The 14,959-nt window shown below is 37.6% G+C and overlaps 2 protein-coding genes and 1 long non-coding RNA gene across 4 annotated transcripts in view; 1 reads left to right on the top strand and 2 right to left on the bottom strand.

Annotated features, from left to right (window-relative positions):
• The window catches only part of LOC139983463 (uncharacterized), a 45,825-nt gene that overhangs the window by 5,399 nt on the left and 25,467 nt on the right, over positions 1–14,959 (bottom strand). The gene's annotated exons all lie outside the window — the stretch shown is intronic.
• The window catches only part of LOC139983178 (uncharacterized), a 32,102-nt gene continuing 17,330 nt past the window's right edge, over positions 188–14,959 (bottom strand). For both annotated transcript variants that reach the window (XM_071996562.1, XM_071996561.1), the window contains 9 exons: positions 14,170–14,280; positions 13,783–13,884; positions 6,457–6,662; positions 6,030–6,097; positions 5,598–5,659; positions 5,091–5,147; positions 2,847–2,906; positions 1,813–1,838; positions 188–1,262 (listed from right to left, as the gene is read on the bottom strand). In XM_071996562.1, the coding sequence (XP_071852663.1) occupies positions 1,217–1,262; positions 1,813–1,838; positions 2,847–2,906; positions 5,091–5,147; positions 5,598–5,659; positions 6,030–6,097; positions 6,457–6,662; positions 13,783–13,884; positions 14,170–14,280 (738 nt within the window). In that variant the 3' untranslated portion in view covers positions 188–1,216. The remainder of the gene's footprint in view (positions 1,263–1,812; positions 1,839–2,846; positions 2,907–5,090; positions 5,148–5,597; positions 5,660–6,029; positions 6,098–6,456; positions 6,663–13,782; positions 13,885–14,169; positions 14,281–14,959) is intronic.
• Positions 6,803–13,334, top strand: LOC139983559 (uncharacterized). Its single transcript, XM_071997191.1, has 2 exons — positions 6,803–7,782; positions 13,174–13,334. The coding sequence occupies exons 1-2, from the start codon at positions 7,401–7,403 to the stop codon at positions 13,191–13,193; spliced, it is 402 nt and encodes a 133-aa protein (XP_071853292.1). The 5' UTR covers positions 6,803–7,400; the 3' UTR covers positions 13,194–13,334.

A 14,959-nucleotide genomic window follows, 5' to 3' on the forward strand; every position in this document is an offset into this window, starting at 1 on the left:
TATATATATATATACATATATATATATATATATATATATATATATATATATATACATATATGTATATATATATATATATATATATATATATATATATATATATATATATATATATATATATATATATATATATATATATGTATATATATATGTATATATATATATATATATATATATATATATATACACACACTTCCGAAAGTTACATTCTCAAAGTTTTTCTTGTTCAGTATTTAATAAACTGACAACCAAAGCCGAAGTACAGTAGCTCGATTGAACATAGCGTCAAGAGCGTCCTTCAATCGTTCAAACAAATCTCTCTGTTTTTAAAGTCAAGTTTAACACCACGGACGGTATTCGATGTTGAGCTTTTGAGAAAGAAAATGTATTTCGTCCAATCACATTAAAAGTGTTGTTTCGTTCTGAGCTCATCAAATGACAAAACTATGTATGAAAAAACGCAGAATAACTGTAGAGAATAACTGAAGCCAGATACCGTGTATTATTTAGTGCATTAGATAGAGTCCTCACTTGAGCTCGCTGTCCGTGTTCCAAGCCCATCAACTTGCTGACCTAGTCGAAATGTCACGGGTAACGTTGTGGTTAAATTAAAAGGCAATGGCCTAGCGATTTAAGGATTGCAGATTCGAGACCTGGTCAGATCATAACGTTGTCTACTTCAGCAGGATATTTCATAGTTCATTGTCTCTTTTCACCAAAGTGAGTAAATTCTTCTGCCTGCACCCAATGGAAAAATATTCAGGGGACACGTAAATGTGGTGCACTGTCTTCGTGCCCCCGGAGCGACCGTTTGAATTGTACACACTTGACTGTGTTGTGTAGCAAGTTACTAATAACCAGACGATTATTGTTGTAAAGTCTTTTGGGCAGGCCTTGCCCAGATACACTACTGCCAACCATTAACGTTCAATCAACCGCTTAATAAACACTGTTATCTGAAACGTCTTTCGTGGAACTATTTTATTTTATTTCTTTCATAATGTGTATGCTAACTATTAATTATATTGCGAACATAGAATGTAGGACCGCATTGCATAAATATCAAACGGCTGAGACTGTTGATGTCCTAGTCTTTTTAACTTCTTATCTTCGATTCGATGTTGGTGGTGGAACTGAAAATCCGTCAGCTTGCTAACAATCTCTTCTTCATTTAATAATTTTATATTTTCAATCGTGCCCATTGCAATACATGTCCTTAACCAGTTGAAGCACATGTGTTCTTTAGCTGCCACTCTGAGTCACTGTTACAGAAATAAAAGATAAACATAAAATAGAAAAATGTATATCTTGATGGATCTTGATGAATATTTTGTGTGGTAAAAACATCATGAAGCCCCAAGTATTACACAGCGCCACATGTCACCAAGTCATCTAGTCTGTTTCTTCTGACAGTTGTTTCTTTCATCGCAGTTCAGCACTTGTAACGAGTACAACAGGGAAAACAAGCAAACTGGGTAATAAGAAAGACTTCATTTGCCGCCAATTTTCTTCTTTGTTTTTAACAGTCCGAGCACTACCTTTTCGGTTGATATTATTAGTTAAAATTTGGTAACCTCAAAACACATTTTTGTGACCGAATCTTTTATTTTTTCACAAATGTATTCAAACTGTAACCTTTGTAGAGGAACTACTAAGTATGAGCGCAATTATATTGTCATCTGTATTAGGTCAAATTGATATATTATTATAGTTTTGAAAACTTTGAGAACAGAAAGTTACGCAACCTTACGCAACAGCAAAAACTGGTCCTGGAGTAGTCCAATACTGGCAAAAAAGGTTAACATTTCTTACCAATAGATTTCTCTAAAACGTTTCTTCTGTAGAGAGAGAGAAAGAAATTGAAAGAAGAAAACTAATGGCAGTGCTACACGTTGAAACATCTTTAAGCTTACAAGCTTAATTAATCCATCAAACAGCCTCATGATGTTTAGAAGCCATGCAGGCTCATGTAAAGACCGAGGTCTTTTTACGACCGTGACAGGTCGATTACGTAACCAAATATAGCGTGCAATAACTGGGGCCAATGAAGCAGATCTTTACTAGCGAGAAAATGAGCATCGAATGGGGAGAGCTAGCATCACGATATGAGTAATAAGACTTGAAAATGATATAAGACTTGTGTGTGTGTGTTTCTGAACAGAAAGCAAATCATGAATATGTAACATTGTAGACAGCTGATTAGAAGATTATGTGAGTAGTCTTGATCATAATCACTTGATCATCTATACATCAAACATTGAGTATGACGATGCGATATTAATAGTCTCGACCGCAAATTATGCTATTTGTTATTAAAAACAAGATGGAGATAGTATTTTTCATCTCAAAGGTGGCACTCATTGCATTATATTTGTTAATATTGTTTACAGAACATCATCAGTCAAGATATAAAATGCTACTACTTAAGGTTTCAGAGATGATCTCATCCATTCCGTGCTATGTTGAATACCGCATTGGCAAGCAGTTCCATGCATCAGCCGGTTAACACTGTAAATCTTAAAGTTTGGTACCACAATAAAAATTGGATTTCGTGACAAATCTGATAAATAGGCAGCATGTGCTATTAGGTTTACAGTAAGAACTCAGGATATGTGTAATCCCAACAACTGTATTTGTTAGGATTACACATATCCCCAGCTCTTACTGTAATCCCAATAGCACATGCTACTTATTCATAGCACGATCAGGTTTTTTACTGTGGTACAAAACTTTTAATATTTAGAGTAGTTACTGTGTTCTCTGGTGTATCGGGTGTTCCATATACACAATGGAAATGTGGTAATTATATCCATTATGATTTTTTTTTCGTTTCACAAAGTGCTTACCTCCTCTGAGTATTCCTCGTCTGCGATCTCTCTTCCATTGTTTCCGTTATTTTTCTGCAACTGTAATTCAAAAATGGAAAGTATGTGATTTATTAATGTTTTTGCTTTCAAATTCTAAAACAATGGGAAAGAGAAAAAAATTCATAGCAAAACAATGAGAAACTATGTCTTTCGATATTTAATAGAACTTATTTTTAAATTAACATTATGAATTTCATTCCATTTTATGTTCATATCATTTATATGATTCTTCACAACATATTTACATACTTATACAGATAAGCCTTCTTATTTATGTGCATATAATGAATTTTGCATAGCATATCAATACAAAGATATATAGAAAATAAAGATTTTGAAAAGAAGTGTTGTATAAAAACTTGAGTGACCTTAACTGAGTAAAACACCGCTGCTTACAAAACGAAAGACAAAACTCGATAATACAAAATACCCATTCCCTCTCCTCTTCCCACAAAACAAATGCAAACAAACCCCATCTCCTTATCCCCACTCCACCCAACCCTAATAGCCCAGCCTTAAAATCGAAAAGAAAAAATAAGAAAATCAATACTGTTTAATGCAGTTTCGTATTTCGAAAAAAAATATATCAGGGATTTTCAGTTTGGATGTTTGTTGATAGAGAATTCCAGCAATCAATGGCCCGATTACAAGAATTTAATCTTATAATGAAATTGGGATTCCTCTGTTATTTATTTCTATATGTTTTCAACTTCAACTAGCAGACAGTGGCGTTTACAAACTACCGATCGATGAGGTGTTCCATTTTCAAGATAAATTTCGTGCAAACAGAAAGCATCCATTTCAAGATTATCTATAAATGGACGTCTCAGAAATCACACTCAAACTTATTACGTACAAAGCGAATCCACTTTTTCAACAAGATTTTGTAATGTCTTAAAGCAAGATCCATATGCTTAAATTCCTCTTCACAGACCTTAAAGAAAGCGACTTCTCCTATATAAGTCTTATTAAAATTATGCTCATCATATGATAATGGTCACAACTTTTGCTCAATATCACTGGGCAGCTTGTGCGTTGCCATCAACCATAAATCATATATATTCATCTGTGGTTAAAACTGTCTCGGCAGCAAATTATGTAAGCCTCGAAAATAGACAATTAAGACGACGGGAAAAAAGTGTTCACGATCATGAAGAATGCTAATTTGTCTCTTTTTTTTCAAACACTTGTCAGAAATTTTAAGTACAGTCAGACCTGAAATATTTGGTAACGTTATTCGGTCACGGAAAATTCAGTTTGCTTTATTTCAGTGTAATTTACCATTATATTTCTCACTGCATTTTGCTTAATATCATGAACATTTGCTGTTTTATTCAACCAAGATGTAGGACAGGTCATTATATTCTAGAGCGTACTGTTCTGAACGTCATGGAATAAAATGTATAATACATTTTATTTACACTCTGAGCGCCTGTTGTTAGTCAAGTTCCTACTGGCTACCCTAAAGATATTACCCAGAAGTTTACGTATCAATTGCGAATGTTAACTACAGTTACTCGCGCTCGATTTATAGAGAACAAGTAAAGAAATTGTATCTTAAGTGGCCTAAAGTTAACCCTTTCAGAACAATAAAATTTAAGACATCAAACTTTCATGTCTAGACACAAGGTGTTCCGTAAGTGTAGAGGCGGAGCTTGCGCGTGTTTACATGTGAATGGCTCTTAGAGCAATTTGCTAAGTAATAGTGATATTTTTGGAGATGTCTTTAATTTCACCAATCACTAGTTTGTATAGAGCATATCCCATCACACTATTCTTACTCAACTTTGAAGGCGGGTTTGTAAACCACAGAGAGTTTGTTCAGATCTGGATTCAACTTGAGGGAGAAGAATCTCACTATAGTCATTGTTACCTTGCGGCTGAGTAATTTGATTTGACTGAACTTTTTTTGGCAACATGTGTTACAACTTATGTTAGCATCGATTTATACATCAATAATTAGAGAAAGAGAACAAATCGGCAGACATAATTGTGAACCATTTAATTTATTACTACTTATCAGTTAAATTATATGCGTTTATGGCAAACTTTTAATCAACCCACAGGTCAAATCCTTACCCTATACAGAGAGGTCCCCATTTCATTTTTACGTACTGAATACTTCGGTGAAACTGTCTTCTAAATTATATGCATTTATCCGATACGATCAATCTTGCGGTATCGGCTGTACTTTTTCGATTTTACGTTCCATAGAGCACTCACCTCTGCGTTTTCTTGATCTGCTATTATTCTTGCGTTGCTACTGTAATATTCCTGCAACTGTCATTTAAAAACCACAAGTCAACAAGAGATATAACAAGAGATATAAAAAGAATGTTCCATAGGAAAGGTTTTAGATATTTTTTTTCCGTCATCAAAAATTACTTTAAGGATTTCCTTGGTAAGGAAATTCAGGTGACCTTGTTATACCAAACTGTGTATGCGCAAAACTCACCGAAAATATCTCATACATTCTCATCCAAGAGATATATTAATTCCATCTTCATGGAATAACCTACTTACAACTCCCTAGTTAAGCCATTACAAAACCAAATGAAGTCACCAGTTCGTGTGAAGTATATACAAGTCAAGTATACTGCCTTCGCTATAAACTACGAAACTGGTTTTCGTTAGCTTCCGTGTTAAATTTCAAACATTTCAAACATTATTAAGTTGGGACAATAATCTGTCTTCGTAACCCTAGCCGAGGCAAATAACAGTGATACTTACAAGCCATTTACCGGTGTGAAAGTTGAGAATATAGCGATAGTCATATCCAGTCTCCCACATCACTGGCAATATAAATGAACACAGTATTAAGAAAGATATACGTCTTAGATAAACAAAAATGAAGGGCATCGGAGTCAAGTGCCCACCAAGTCTTGAAATAATTCCAACGTAAGCTTATTTCCTATAAATTACATTGTGCACCTCCTTGTACAAGATGCACATATGGTCAATTGTATTAGAAAGTTTTGGCAGTGGTGAGTTTGCTCTCTTGAATCAAAAGTAAGAATGTCCCACTGCTGCTCTAGATTGAACTTTGAGTCTGATTACATATTATCGAAAGCAGTCTATATGCCTAAACTACTGATTAATTAATATGAAAGCGAGAATCAACTGCAGTAAAGTTGTCGAGTTTAATTGATTTATTTGGCTTACCTTTAATGCTTCTTGAGCTTTGCTTTGATGGAATATCTACATGTAATGGCATCAAGCATCTATAAAATCTAAGAAATGATACAAAGGTTGTTAACAAGTAGGCATAAATGCCATTGAGCAACGTCCAAACCAGGCTTAGAAAGACCTCGAAAAAGGGAGTTTTTTTTCTGCAACACGCAATGCAACTTTCACCCTACTTTCACCCTTACTTTTACTCTACAAGCTAGAGGAATGGCAAAGTTTTATCAGTCGCCATTTTGAAAGCGGGAATAAGAAATGTACACGAAAATTTCGTAACGGATCCAAAGCCCAGTTCTGTCAATATTTTATATTTATGTGGGTGTATTAATATTTAGCTTAAATACGATGAACTTAGCAACTTCACCTTCCTTCATCAAAATGTAGGAACTGTTAAAAAATGCCATACCTCAGTTCTTTCAGTTCTTGAGATTTCTGTGAGTATTTTATAAGCTTAACAACTTCTTCTTCAATCAGTTCCCTCCCTACCTCGGTGTCTACTTGAACTCTTTCAGCTGTTCCAAAGTTAGGCAAGGAGATTCCAGAATCAAGGACGATTTTGTCCTTGTCAACATTTCTGTATGACTTGTACAAGCTGAGGAGTTTTATGATCACCTGTAACAAGATTGTGCAGAGGGACATTTACGTTTAACAAGGAGTCTCAATTTAAGACACACCTTTAAGAGGGACTCATTAACATTCGCTGTGTACCATATAAACATGCTGAAAAAATCATTACGCTACTGTGTCTTTCAGAGATGTTGTAAACGCGCTCACACGATGTGTTGTTTGTGTATTGTTACGAAGTGTGCGTCATGTAAAGTTGCAGTGCTACTGCGCGTGTGCGTGTTTGTGCGAGTGTGCGTGCGTGCGTGAGTATGTGTTTGAAATTTGTTGTTTTCGTTGGTTCTGTCTTTACGTTCATTTACCGTAATTTGAGTTCAGTCGATATCAAGAACGTATTGAAGCAAGAAGTATTTTCCAGTGTTAAACCAAAGATTTTATGTAAGTTGTGTTTTTATTGATATAACGTTGTATATTTGTTGCATACATGATTATTTATTCTGTATGATTTGGATTTATGTATTTATTCTTCAATAATTGACTTATTCATTAATCGATTTCCTGATTGTTTAATTACAAACGTATGTTTCGTTTTTATTTATTTAGTTACCAGACTGACAGATTAAAAGATTAGCAGATTAACAGATTAACAGATAGTTACCAGATATCAAAGCTAATAAACCACGAATCGACTCAACATTTCTTCTGCGCTGAATAATCTTTGGATTACAGGAATACGGAATAAAGAAATCTTTATTGATTTATAGTAAATAAAATCTATAATTGAGGATGTCAACGGACGAGGCCCTTACGATGAAGACGCTGTTAATACGGCGCAGGAATAAGAAGGGGACCTTGACTAGAGCGATTAATTCTATTTCTACTCTCATTAGAGAGGACGCAGGAATAGACTCTGTGAAGGAACTCTTAGAGAAAGCGAATAAAAATTTAGAAGCAATAGAAGAGGCCCATCAAGCTGTGATTGAAAAGCTTTTGGAAGAAGATAAGTTTATTTTGGAAGAAGAATGGATGGCGGACGTAGTCAGCAAGTTCATCGCCGTACAGATCGAAGTCGAGAGGTATGTAGACCTAAGCAGAAAAGGGCCCGAGAGGATCTCAGAAGCTCCCGAAGGCGACGAGGAAAAGAGGTTAACCGACAATGATGATAACGGTATTTTTACTAAGAATAGTAACGTTAGTCATTGTGTTAGCTCTAAGGAAGTTAATGATATTACCGATGGTAATAATAGTAACGTAGACATGAAGAATGGTGAAGGTCTTCCACATTTAAGTTCAAATAGGTATAGTTCTAGTTGTCATTCCAACTATGTATTCGGGTTTAACGAACTCAAATTGGCATTAGAGTTACCGAAGGCTGAGGTATTTGAGTTTAATGGAGACCCCACAGATTATTGGTACTTCATAACCAATTTCGAAGTTAACGTGGCAAGTAAATTGAGCGGTGATGCCGCGCGTTTGCAGTATTTGCTGCAGCTATGTAAAGGTAAAGCGCGTTTCTGCATCGAAAGTTGCGTGCTTCTAGGCGACGAAGGTTACGAAAGCGCGAAGGCAATTTTGAAACGTCAATTTGGTCAACCTCATCTGATTCTGAATTCTTTGATGAGTAAATTGGTTAGTCGCAAATCGATTAAGGCTAATGACGGAGAAAGCTTGTGGAAGCTCATATCCGAAATGCAGAGGTGTTACGTTACCTTAACTCAGATGGGGTATGTAAATGACCTAAATTCAACAAGTAACCCTCTTAAGATTCACAGTTTGTTACCTGTGTATCTTCAAACTGGGTGGGCAAATGTCGCCCAAAAGATACATGAGAGTAGAGAACCAGAATTTAATGACCTTCTATCGTATCTGACAGGTCAAGCTGAAATTTCGTCTAACACGTTTGGTAGGAATATAGGCAAGTCGAGTAGCGTAGTGAGTGACGAGAAACCTCGCGTGAAATCTAATTTTATGAAAGGTAGATCTCTTAAGTGTTTTACCTGTGATGATGATCATAGGATTTTTGACTGTGAGTCGTTCTGCAACTTGAGTTACAACCAGAGGCTAGACATTGTTAGGACAAAGAGGTTGTGTTTTAGATGTCTATTTCCTGGTCATTCGGTGGCTAAATGTAGAAGGGATACCGTTTGCACGTTTTGTCGGTCTAACAAACACAATGATCTACTTCATCCTCCACCCAATCAAGAGAATATCTCTGTTATGTCAAACACCGCTGTTTGTGGTAGTAACGTTTTCTTGAGAATTCTGCCGGTTACAGTGACCGGTAACAATGGTAATCGGGTGCATACCCTGGCTATTTTGGACAGTGGGTCAGACACTACTCTGTGTTCAGAATCCCTTAGGAAGAAGTTAGGTGTTAAGGGAAAACCGACGTCTTACACGTCTTCGACGGTTAACGGAGTCGAACCTAAGATCGGTTCAACATTTGATATTACCGTTAAAGGGGAGAATGCAAGTAATGATTTGTCAATAACTGCTCTTTCTGTTCCAAAACTACCCAATAGTGATGATAGTGTCCCCTCTGCTCGTGACCTCAACCGGTGGCAACATTTGAAACTTATTCCCTGGGGGGATATCTCAAGATACAACCTTGAGCTACTAATAGGGGCGGATGTTCCCGAAGCATTTTGGGTTATGGATGAGAGGCGTGGTGGAACGGGGGATCCGTATGGAGTAAAGACACCCCTTGGTTGGTCTGTTATGGGTCCTACAGGTTTCAGTGGTCGTAGCGATAGAAAGAACATCCATCGTATATCTTGTTGCCCGAATGGAGAGATCTTAAGTTTACTTAAAAGTTCTTGGTCTGTAGACGACGCGAGAATTGGTGAAGGTGATTCTGTCCAAGACAAGAGAGCCAAAGGTATATTAGAATATACTGCCTCACTTACTAGTGAAGGTCACTACCAGATAGGACTTCTGTGGAAGGACGATAACCATTTCTTGCCTTCCAATAAACCGTTAGCTGAATCACGTCTAAGAAACATAAAACGTAAGCTAATAAGAGACAATGTAATGCGTCAAAAGTATACAGAAACCGTAGGTTACATTGCGAAAGGCTATGCCGAACGGGTTCAAGGTGAAGGTAAGGCTGGTAATGTTTGGTATCTGCCTCACCATCCAGTTGTTCATCCCCACAAAGACAAGGTCAGAGTAGTCTATGATTGTGCAGCGAAATGGAGGGATACTTCATTAAACTCGTGTTTATTGAAGGGCCCAGACACGATAAACAGTCTCGTGGGTGTTCTCCACAGATTTAGGCAGCAGCGAATTGCACTAGTTGCTGACGTAGAGGCAATGTTTCACCAAGTGCAGGTGATAAGCGAAGACCGCGATGTCTTCAGGTTCTTGTGGTGGCCTGGCGGTAATCTAGAAAGTGAACCGCTCGAATATAGAATGACGGTGCATCTCTTTGGTGCCACGTCAAGTCCAGCTTGCGCCGGCTATGCGTTACAGCGCACGGCCAGGGACAACGAGTTACATAATCAGGACATTGTAGGTAAGAAAGCCATTCAGTTCATAAGGAACAACTTCTACGTAGACGATCTTCTGGCTTCAGTCGATGATCCAACTGTTGCAATAGAAGTTGTGGAACGCCTTAGAAGTATATTAAGTAAGGGCGGCTTTAGACTCACGAAATGGTTTAGTAACGATCGTGCCGTTCTCCAAAGCATCCCAGAGTCCGCAAGAGCTCCAAATTTACGTAATAGCCTGGAGACTCTTCCAACTGAGCGAACACTGGGAGTGAGTTGGAATGCCGAAAATGACAATTTCCTATTCAACGTGTCGTTGCCCGACAAACCCTTTACAAGGCGAGGGTTATTGTCAATATCAAGCTCGATCTTTGACCCATTGGGTTTTGCTGCTCCCTTTGTTGTCATTGCTCGGTGCCTCTTACAAGATATGTAGCAAAGGGTCTGATTGGGACAAACCCTTGACGGACGAAGAACTTGTGACATGGAAGAAGTGGCTTCAAAATGTTCCTCTTCTTTCATCTATACAGATCCCTCGTTGGCTACAGTTAGATAACGCACAGCGCGTCCAGCTTCACGTGTTTTGTGACGCATCTCAGAGAGGATATGCTGCAGTAGCATATCTCCGCGTGATAGGTGCTGACAGTGAAGCAAGCTGCTCATTCATTCAAGGAAAGGCCAAAGTCAGCCCGATGAAGCCCGTGTCTATTCCTAGGCTCGAGTTAATGGGCGCGGTTCTTGCAGTGACGTTGTACACGTCGATCAAACAAGAGATTAGGTTTGATCTCGACAAAGTAATATTTTGGACGGACTCAATGATTGTCCTTGGGTACATTCGCAACGAGGATAAGCGATTTAAAACCTTCGTTGCGAACCGAGTGTCCAAGATTCATGAGTTCTCCTCTCCAAATCAATGGAGACATGTAGGCTCCAAAGAAAACCCAGCCGATGATGGCTCGAAGGGTACGTATGATTTAGGAACGTGGCTCTCCGGCCCAAGTTTCCTTTCGAAGAAAGAAAGCGCATGGCCTTCACTGAAACATGATGATATTGATTTGTCTGGAGACACAGAAATAGGAAAGTCTGTTGTTCTTAATGTAACTACTTTAGTGAATGATAATTTTTCTGAGCAGTTAATCTCCAGGTTTTCATCGTGGACCAAGTTAGTCAAGGTGTTAGCTTGGGTCTTTCGCTTTGTTAATAAGTCTAGAGGTTCATTGGCAGCAAGTGGCATAAATTTGTCTGTATCAGAAATCGAAGCGAGTGAAACTACCATAATTTCGTGGGTCAAAAAATCGGCGTTTAAATCCTGGCAGCGTGACCAGCGATTATTTAAACTCAAACACATTCTTCTTGGAAATGTACTTAGAGCGGGGGGTCGACTCGACAATGCTGATTTGGGAAATGACGTTAAGCACCCAATTATCTTGCCCCTTAGGGGAGCAGTAGTCACACTCATTATTAGATATTATCATGAGTCGGTAGGTCATGGTGGTTTGGCCATGACGTTAAGTGCCATTCGGCAAAAGTTTTGGCTACTGAATGGTCGAACAGCAGTGAAGAGTGTAGTAAGTAAGTGCGTTATTTGTCGTAAGATCCTTGCACGGCCTTCTTGTCAGATAATGGCCGCATTGCCTTCGGAGAGAGTCTCCTCTGACAAACCTCTTTTTAGTTTTGTCGGCGTTGACTATTTTGGGCCATTCGAAGCGAAAAGAGGTCGCTCGACCGTAAAGAGGTTCGGTTGCATTTTTACTTGCTTGTCCTCCAGAGCTGTTCATTTGGAAGTTTGTGAATCCCTTGATGCTGATTCCTTCCTTAATGCTTTCAGACGTTTTGTAGCAAGAAGAGGTCAGCCAGTTAAGATTTTTAGCGACAATGGTTCTAATTTCCAAGCTGGCGAGAAAGAGCTGAGAAATGCTTTTAAAGCCATGAATAAAGATGATGTAGAAGCCTTTTTTCATAGTAAAGGTTGTGAGTGGCACTTTAACCCTCCTACAGCCAGCCATTTCGGAGGAGCATGGGAAAGGCTTATCAGGTCGGTTAGAAGGATTCTAAGAGGCGTCCTGAGGCAGCAAACGGTCACTGATGAGGTTCTTACTATTGTATTAGCTGAGGTTGGAATCTATTCTCAACTCAAGACCTCTCACTGACTTCTCCTCAGATCCAAAAGATGAGGAGCCTCTTACTCCAAACCACCTGCTTTTGATGAGACATGGGCCTGACACCCCAGTTGACGCAGGAGTCTCTTACGGCCGTAAAAGGTGGCTTCAAGTACAGTACCTTGCTTCCTTGTTTTGGAAGAGATGGCGGAAAGAATATCTGCCTCTCCTCCAAAAACGCCATAAGTGGAATGTTCCGAAAGAAAATGTTGTCATTGGGGACATAGTTCTCCTCACCGACGAAACAATTCCACGCGGAAAATGGCCTTTAGCTAGAATCATTACAGTTTTCAAGAGTAGCGATGGGAAAGTAAGAAGCGTTGAGGTTAAGGTTCGTAATAAAATACTCAAAAGACCGATTACGAAATAGTGTATTGTAAAGAGAATGTCTGATTAGTCTCATTGTTGATTTTTCTTTGAATATATATTACTTTGTCTCAGTGTACTAAATTGTTTGATTGGTTGTAAATGTGTGTAAAATCCATATGATTTAACAGGGGGGAGTGTAAACGCGCTCACACGATGTGTTGTTTGTGTATTGTTACGAAGTGTGCGTCATGTAAAGTTGCAGTGCTACTGCGCGTGTGCGTGTTTGTGCGAGTGTGCGTGCGTGCGTGAGTATGTGTTTGAAATTTGTTGTTTTCGTTGGTTCTGTCTTTACGTTCATTTACCGTAATTTGAGTTCAGTCGATATCAAGAACGTATTGAAGCAAGAAGTATTTTCCAGTGTTAAACCAAAGATTTTATGTAAGTTGTGTTTTTATTGATATAACGTTGTATATTTGTTGCATACATGATTATTTATTCTGTATGATTTGGATTTATGTATTTATTCTTCAATAATTGACTTATTCATTAATCGATTTCCTGATTGTTTAATTACAAACGTATGTTTCTTTTTTATTTATTTAGTTACCAGACTGACAGATTAACAGATTAGCAGATTAACAGATTAACAGATAGTTACCAGATATCAAAGCTAATAAACCACGAATCGACTCAACATTTCTTCTGCGTTGAATAATCTTTGGATTACAGGAATACGGAATAAAGAAATCTTTATTGATTTATAGATGTATCATTTCATGTAGGGATGTCTATTGATTAGTTTATATTAAATTGTCAATAGATACTTCTGTGGCGTAAAATATGCACAGAGCAGATTAATTCTCTGCTGTACTTTGCAATACTAACTGGTAGTTTTGCGTGATATCTTTTAAGGTGCAGTGCGTGAATGATGCAGCCATATAAGTTTTACCGTGTCTGGCCGTCACTAAAAGCAAAAACAAAAAAACACTCTCATCATTACTGGCTATTCATTTCCGTTACGTGTAAACGGGTTTGTGTTACAACAGAAAACAATCTTGTGTGTTTGTGAAGGCAGGAAACTGACAGAAATGTTCAAGTTTACGTCAATTGTGTAACACGTTTATGCTTTTACTGGGTTAACTTGTCAAAACGGTATGCTTAAACAAGCTGAACACCAATTTAATTGGAATAAATTTCATGCATTTTACTTACCTTTTTGCGTGATGCAATATGTAGAAGTTGTATCAAAGATCTCTGCTTATTCTTGTTGTTAATATTTTCAGTTTTGTTTGAGTTTCTGATACCATCCGTAGTCTATATAAAAAGAAATTTAGAGGAAATAATGTATTTATAATGAACTAAAATTAAAATATTATATATTTAACAACTCAATAAATGCTCAAAGGCATGTTGCGTGAAGTAGTGGACCCACAATATATTACAAGGGAACATCTACTCAGAACAATTCACAAATGTTGCGTGAAGTAACGGACCCGCGATAAAGAACAAGGGAACATACACTCATAACAACTCACTGCGGTGTACCGCAACACATCACACGAAGACCTTTTGATTTCGAACTTAGTTGACTGTACTCACAAGTGGTTTTTTTCCGTCGACATCTGTATCAGAATGGTTGATCTTGTTTCGGATCTTCTTCAGTTTGGTTGTTTCGGACTTCATACGTTCAAGAACTTTAGCGTCTACGGTCTGAGTGAGAATTATATGACATAAAGCTATAAATAACAAGTCCTAAAGGTTTGTTAAGTTCGTAACTCACAGGCCATGATGAGCAGTAGTGTTAAATTTATGATCGAGAAGCTTGAAATGTTTGTCAAAATTGTCAATGTTACTTAAAAAGTTCCACCATCAGTATGATAAAGTCAACATTTGTGAGTTGACGTGTGTCGGAAATTTTGGAAGGTCATTAGGGTAGTGGAAGGGCAAGCAATTGGTTTTACTTTAGTTTCTTTGATATCTCATTTTGCAAAGGAACTGATCCATTTTCAAGCCTACGACGGCAATTGTTTCCTTAGTTTTCAAACGTCTAGCTCAGGCTATTAATGCTACCTTACTTGCTCTTATTATATAAATAGGTATTTATTACATATTATATAAGACAAAACGCGTTCTGCAAGTTTTATCATGAGATTTCAACCTTGACCTACTATAATCAAACGATGAAAATAGCTATTAATTAAGAAACTATACAACAAACATTACAGCACGTATTGTGCATCTATATAGTGTTCATTTACCTGTTCCCTTAGTACATTAGAAACAAGTTACATTATAACTGCCCGTTCACTATGAATGAAAGGACCAATGCACCAAATGTACTTTACTTTAGTGTAAATGCACCGACATAGCTGATCAATACAGCTTAGTA

Source organism: Apostichopus japonicus, chromosome 16 (genome assembly GCF_037975245.1).
Source record: "Apostichopus japonicus isolate 1M-3 chromosome 16, ASM3797524v1, whole genome shotgun sequence".
NCBI classification, from domain to species: Eukaryota; Metazoa; Echinodermata; class Holothuroidea; order Aspidochirotida; family Stichopodidae; genus Apostichopus; species Apostichopus japonicus.

What these genes read in the sequence shown, in the direction of transcription:
- LOC139983559 (XM_071997191.1), top strand. Translation starts at nt 7,401, where the DNA reads ATGTCAACGGACGAGGCCCTTACGATGAAGACGCTGTTAATACGGCGC. An exon ending in AACCGACAATGATGATAACG is followed by an intron (nt 7,783 to 13,173) that starts GTATTTTTACTA and finishes TTATTTATTTAG; the next exon opens with TTACCAGACTGACAGATTAA.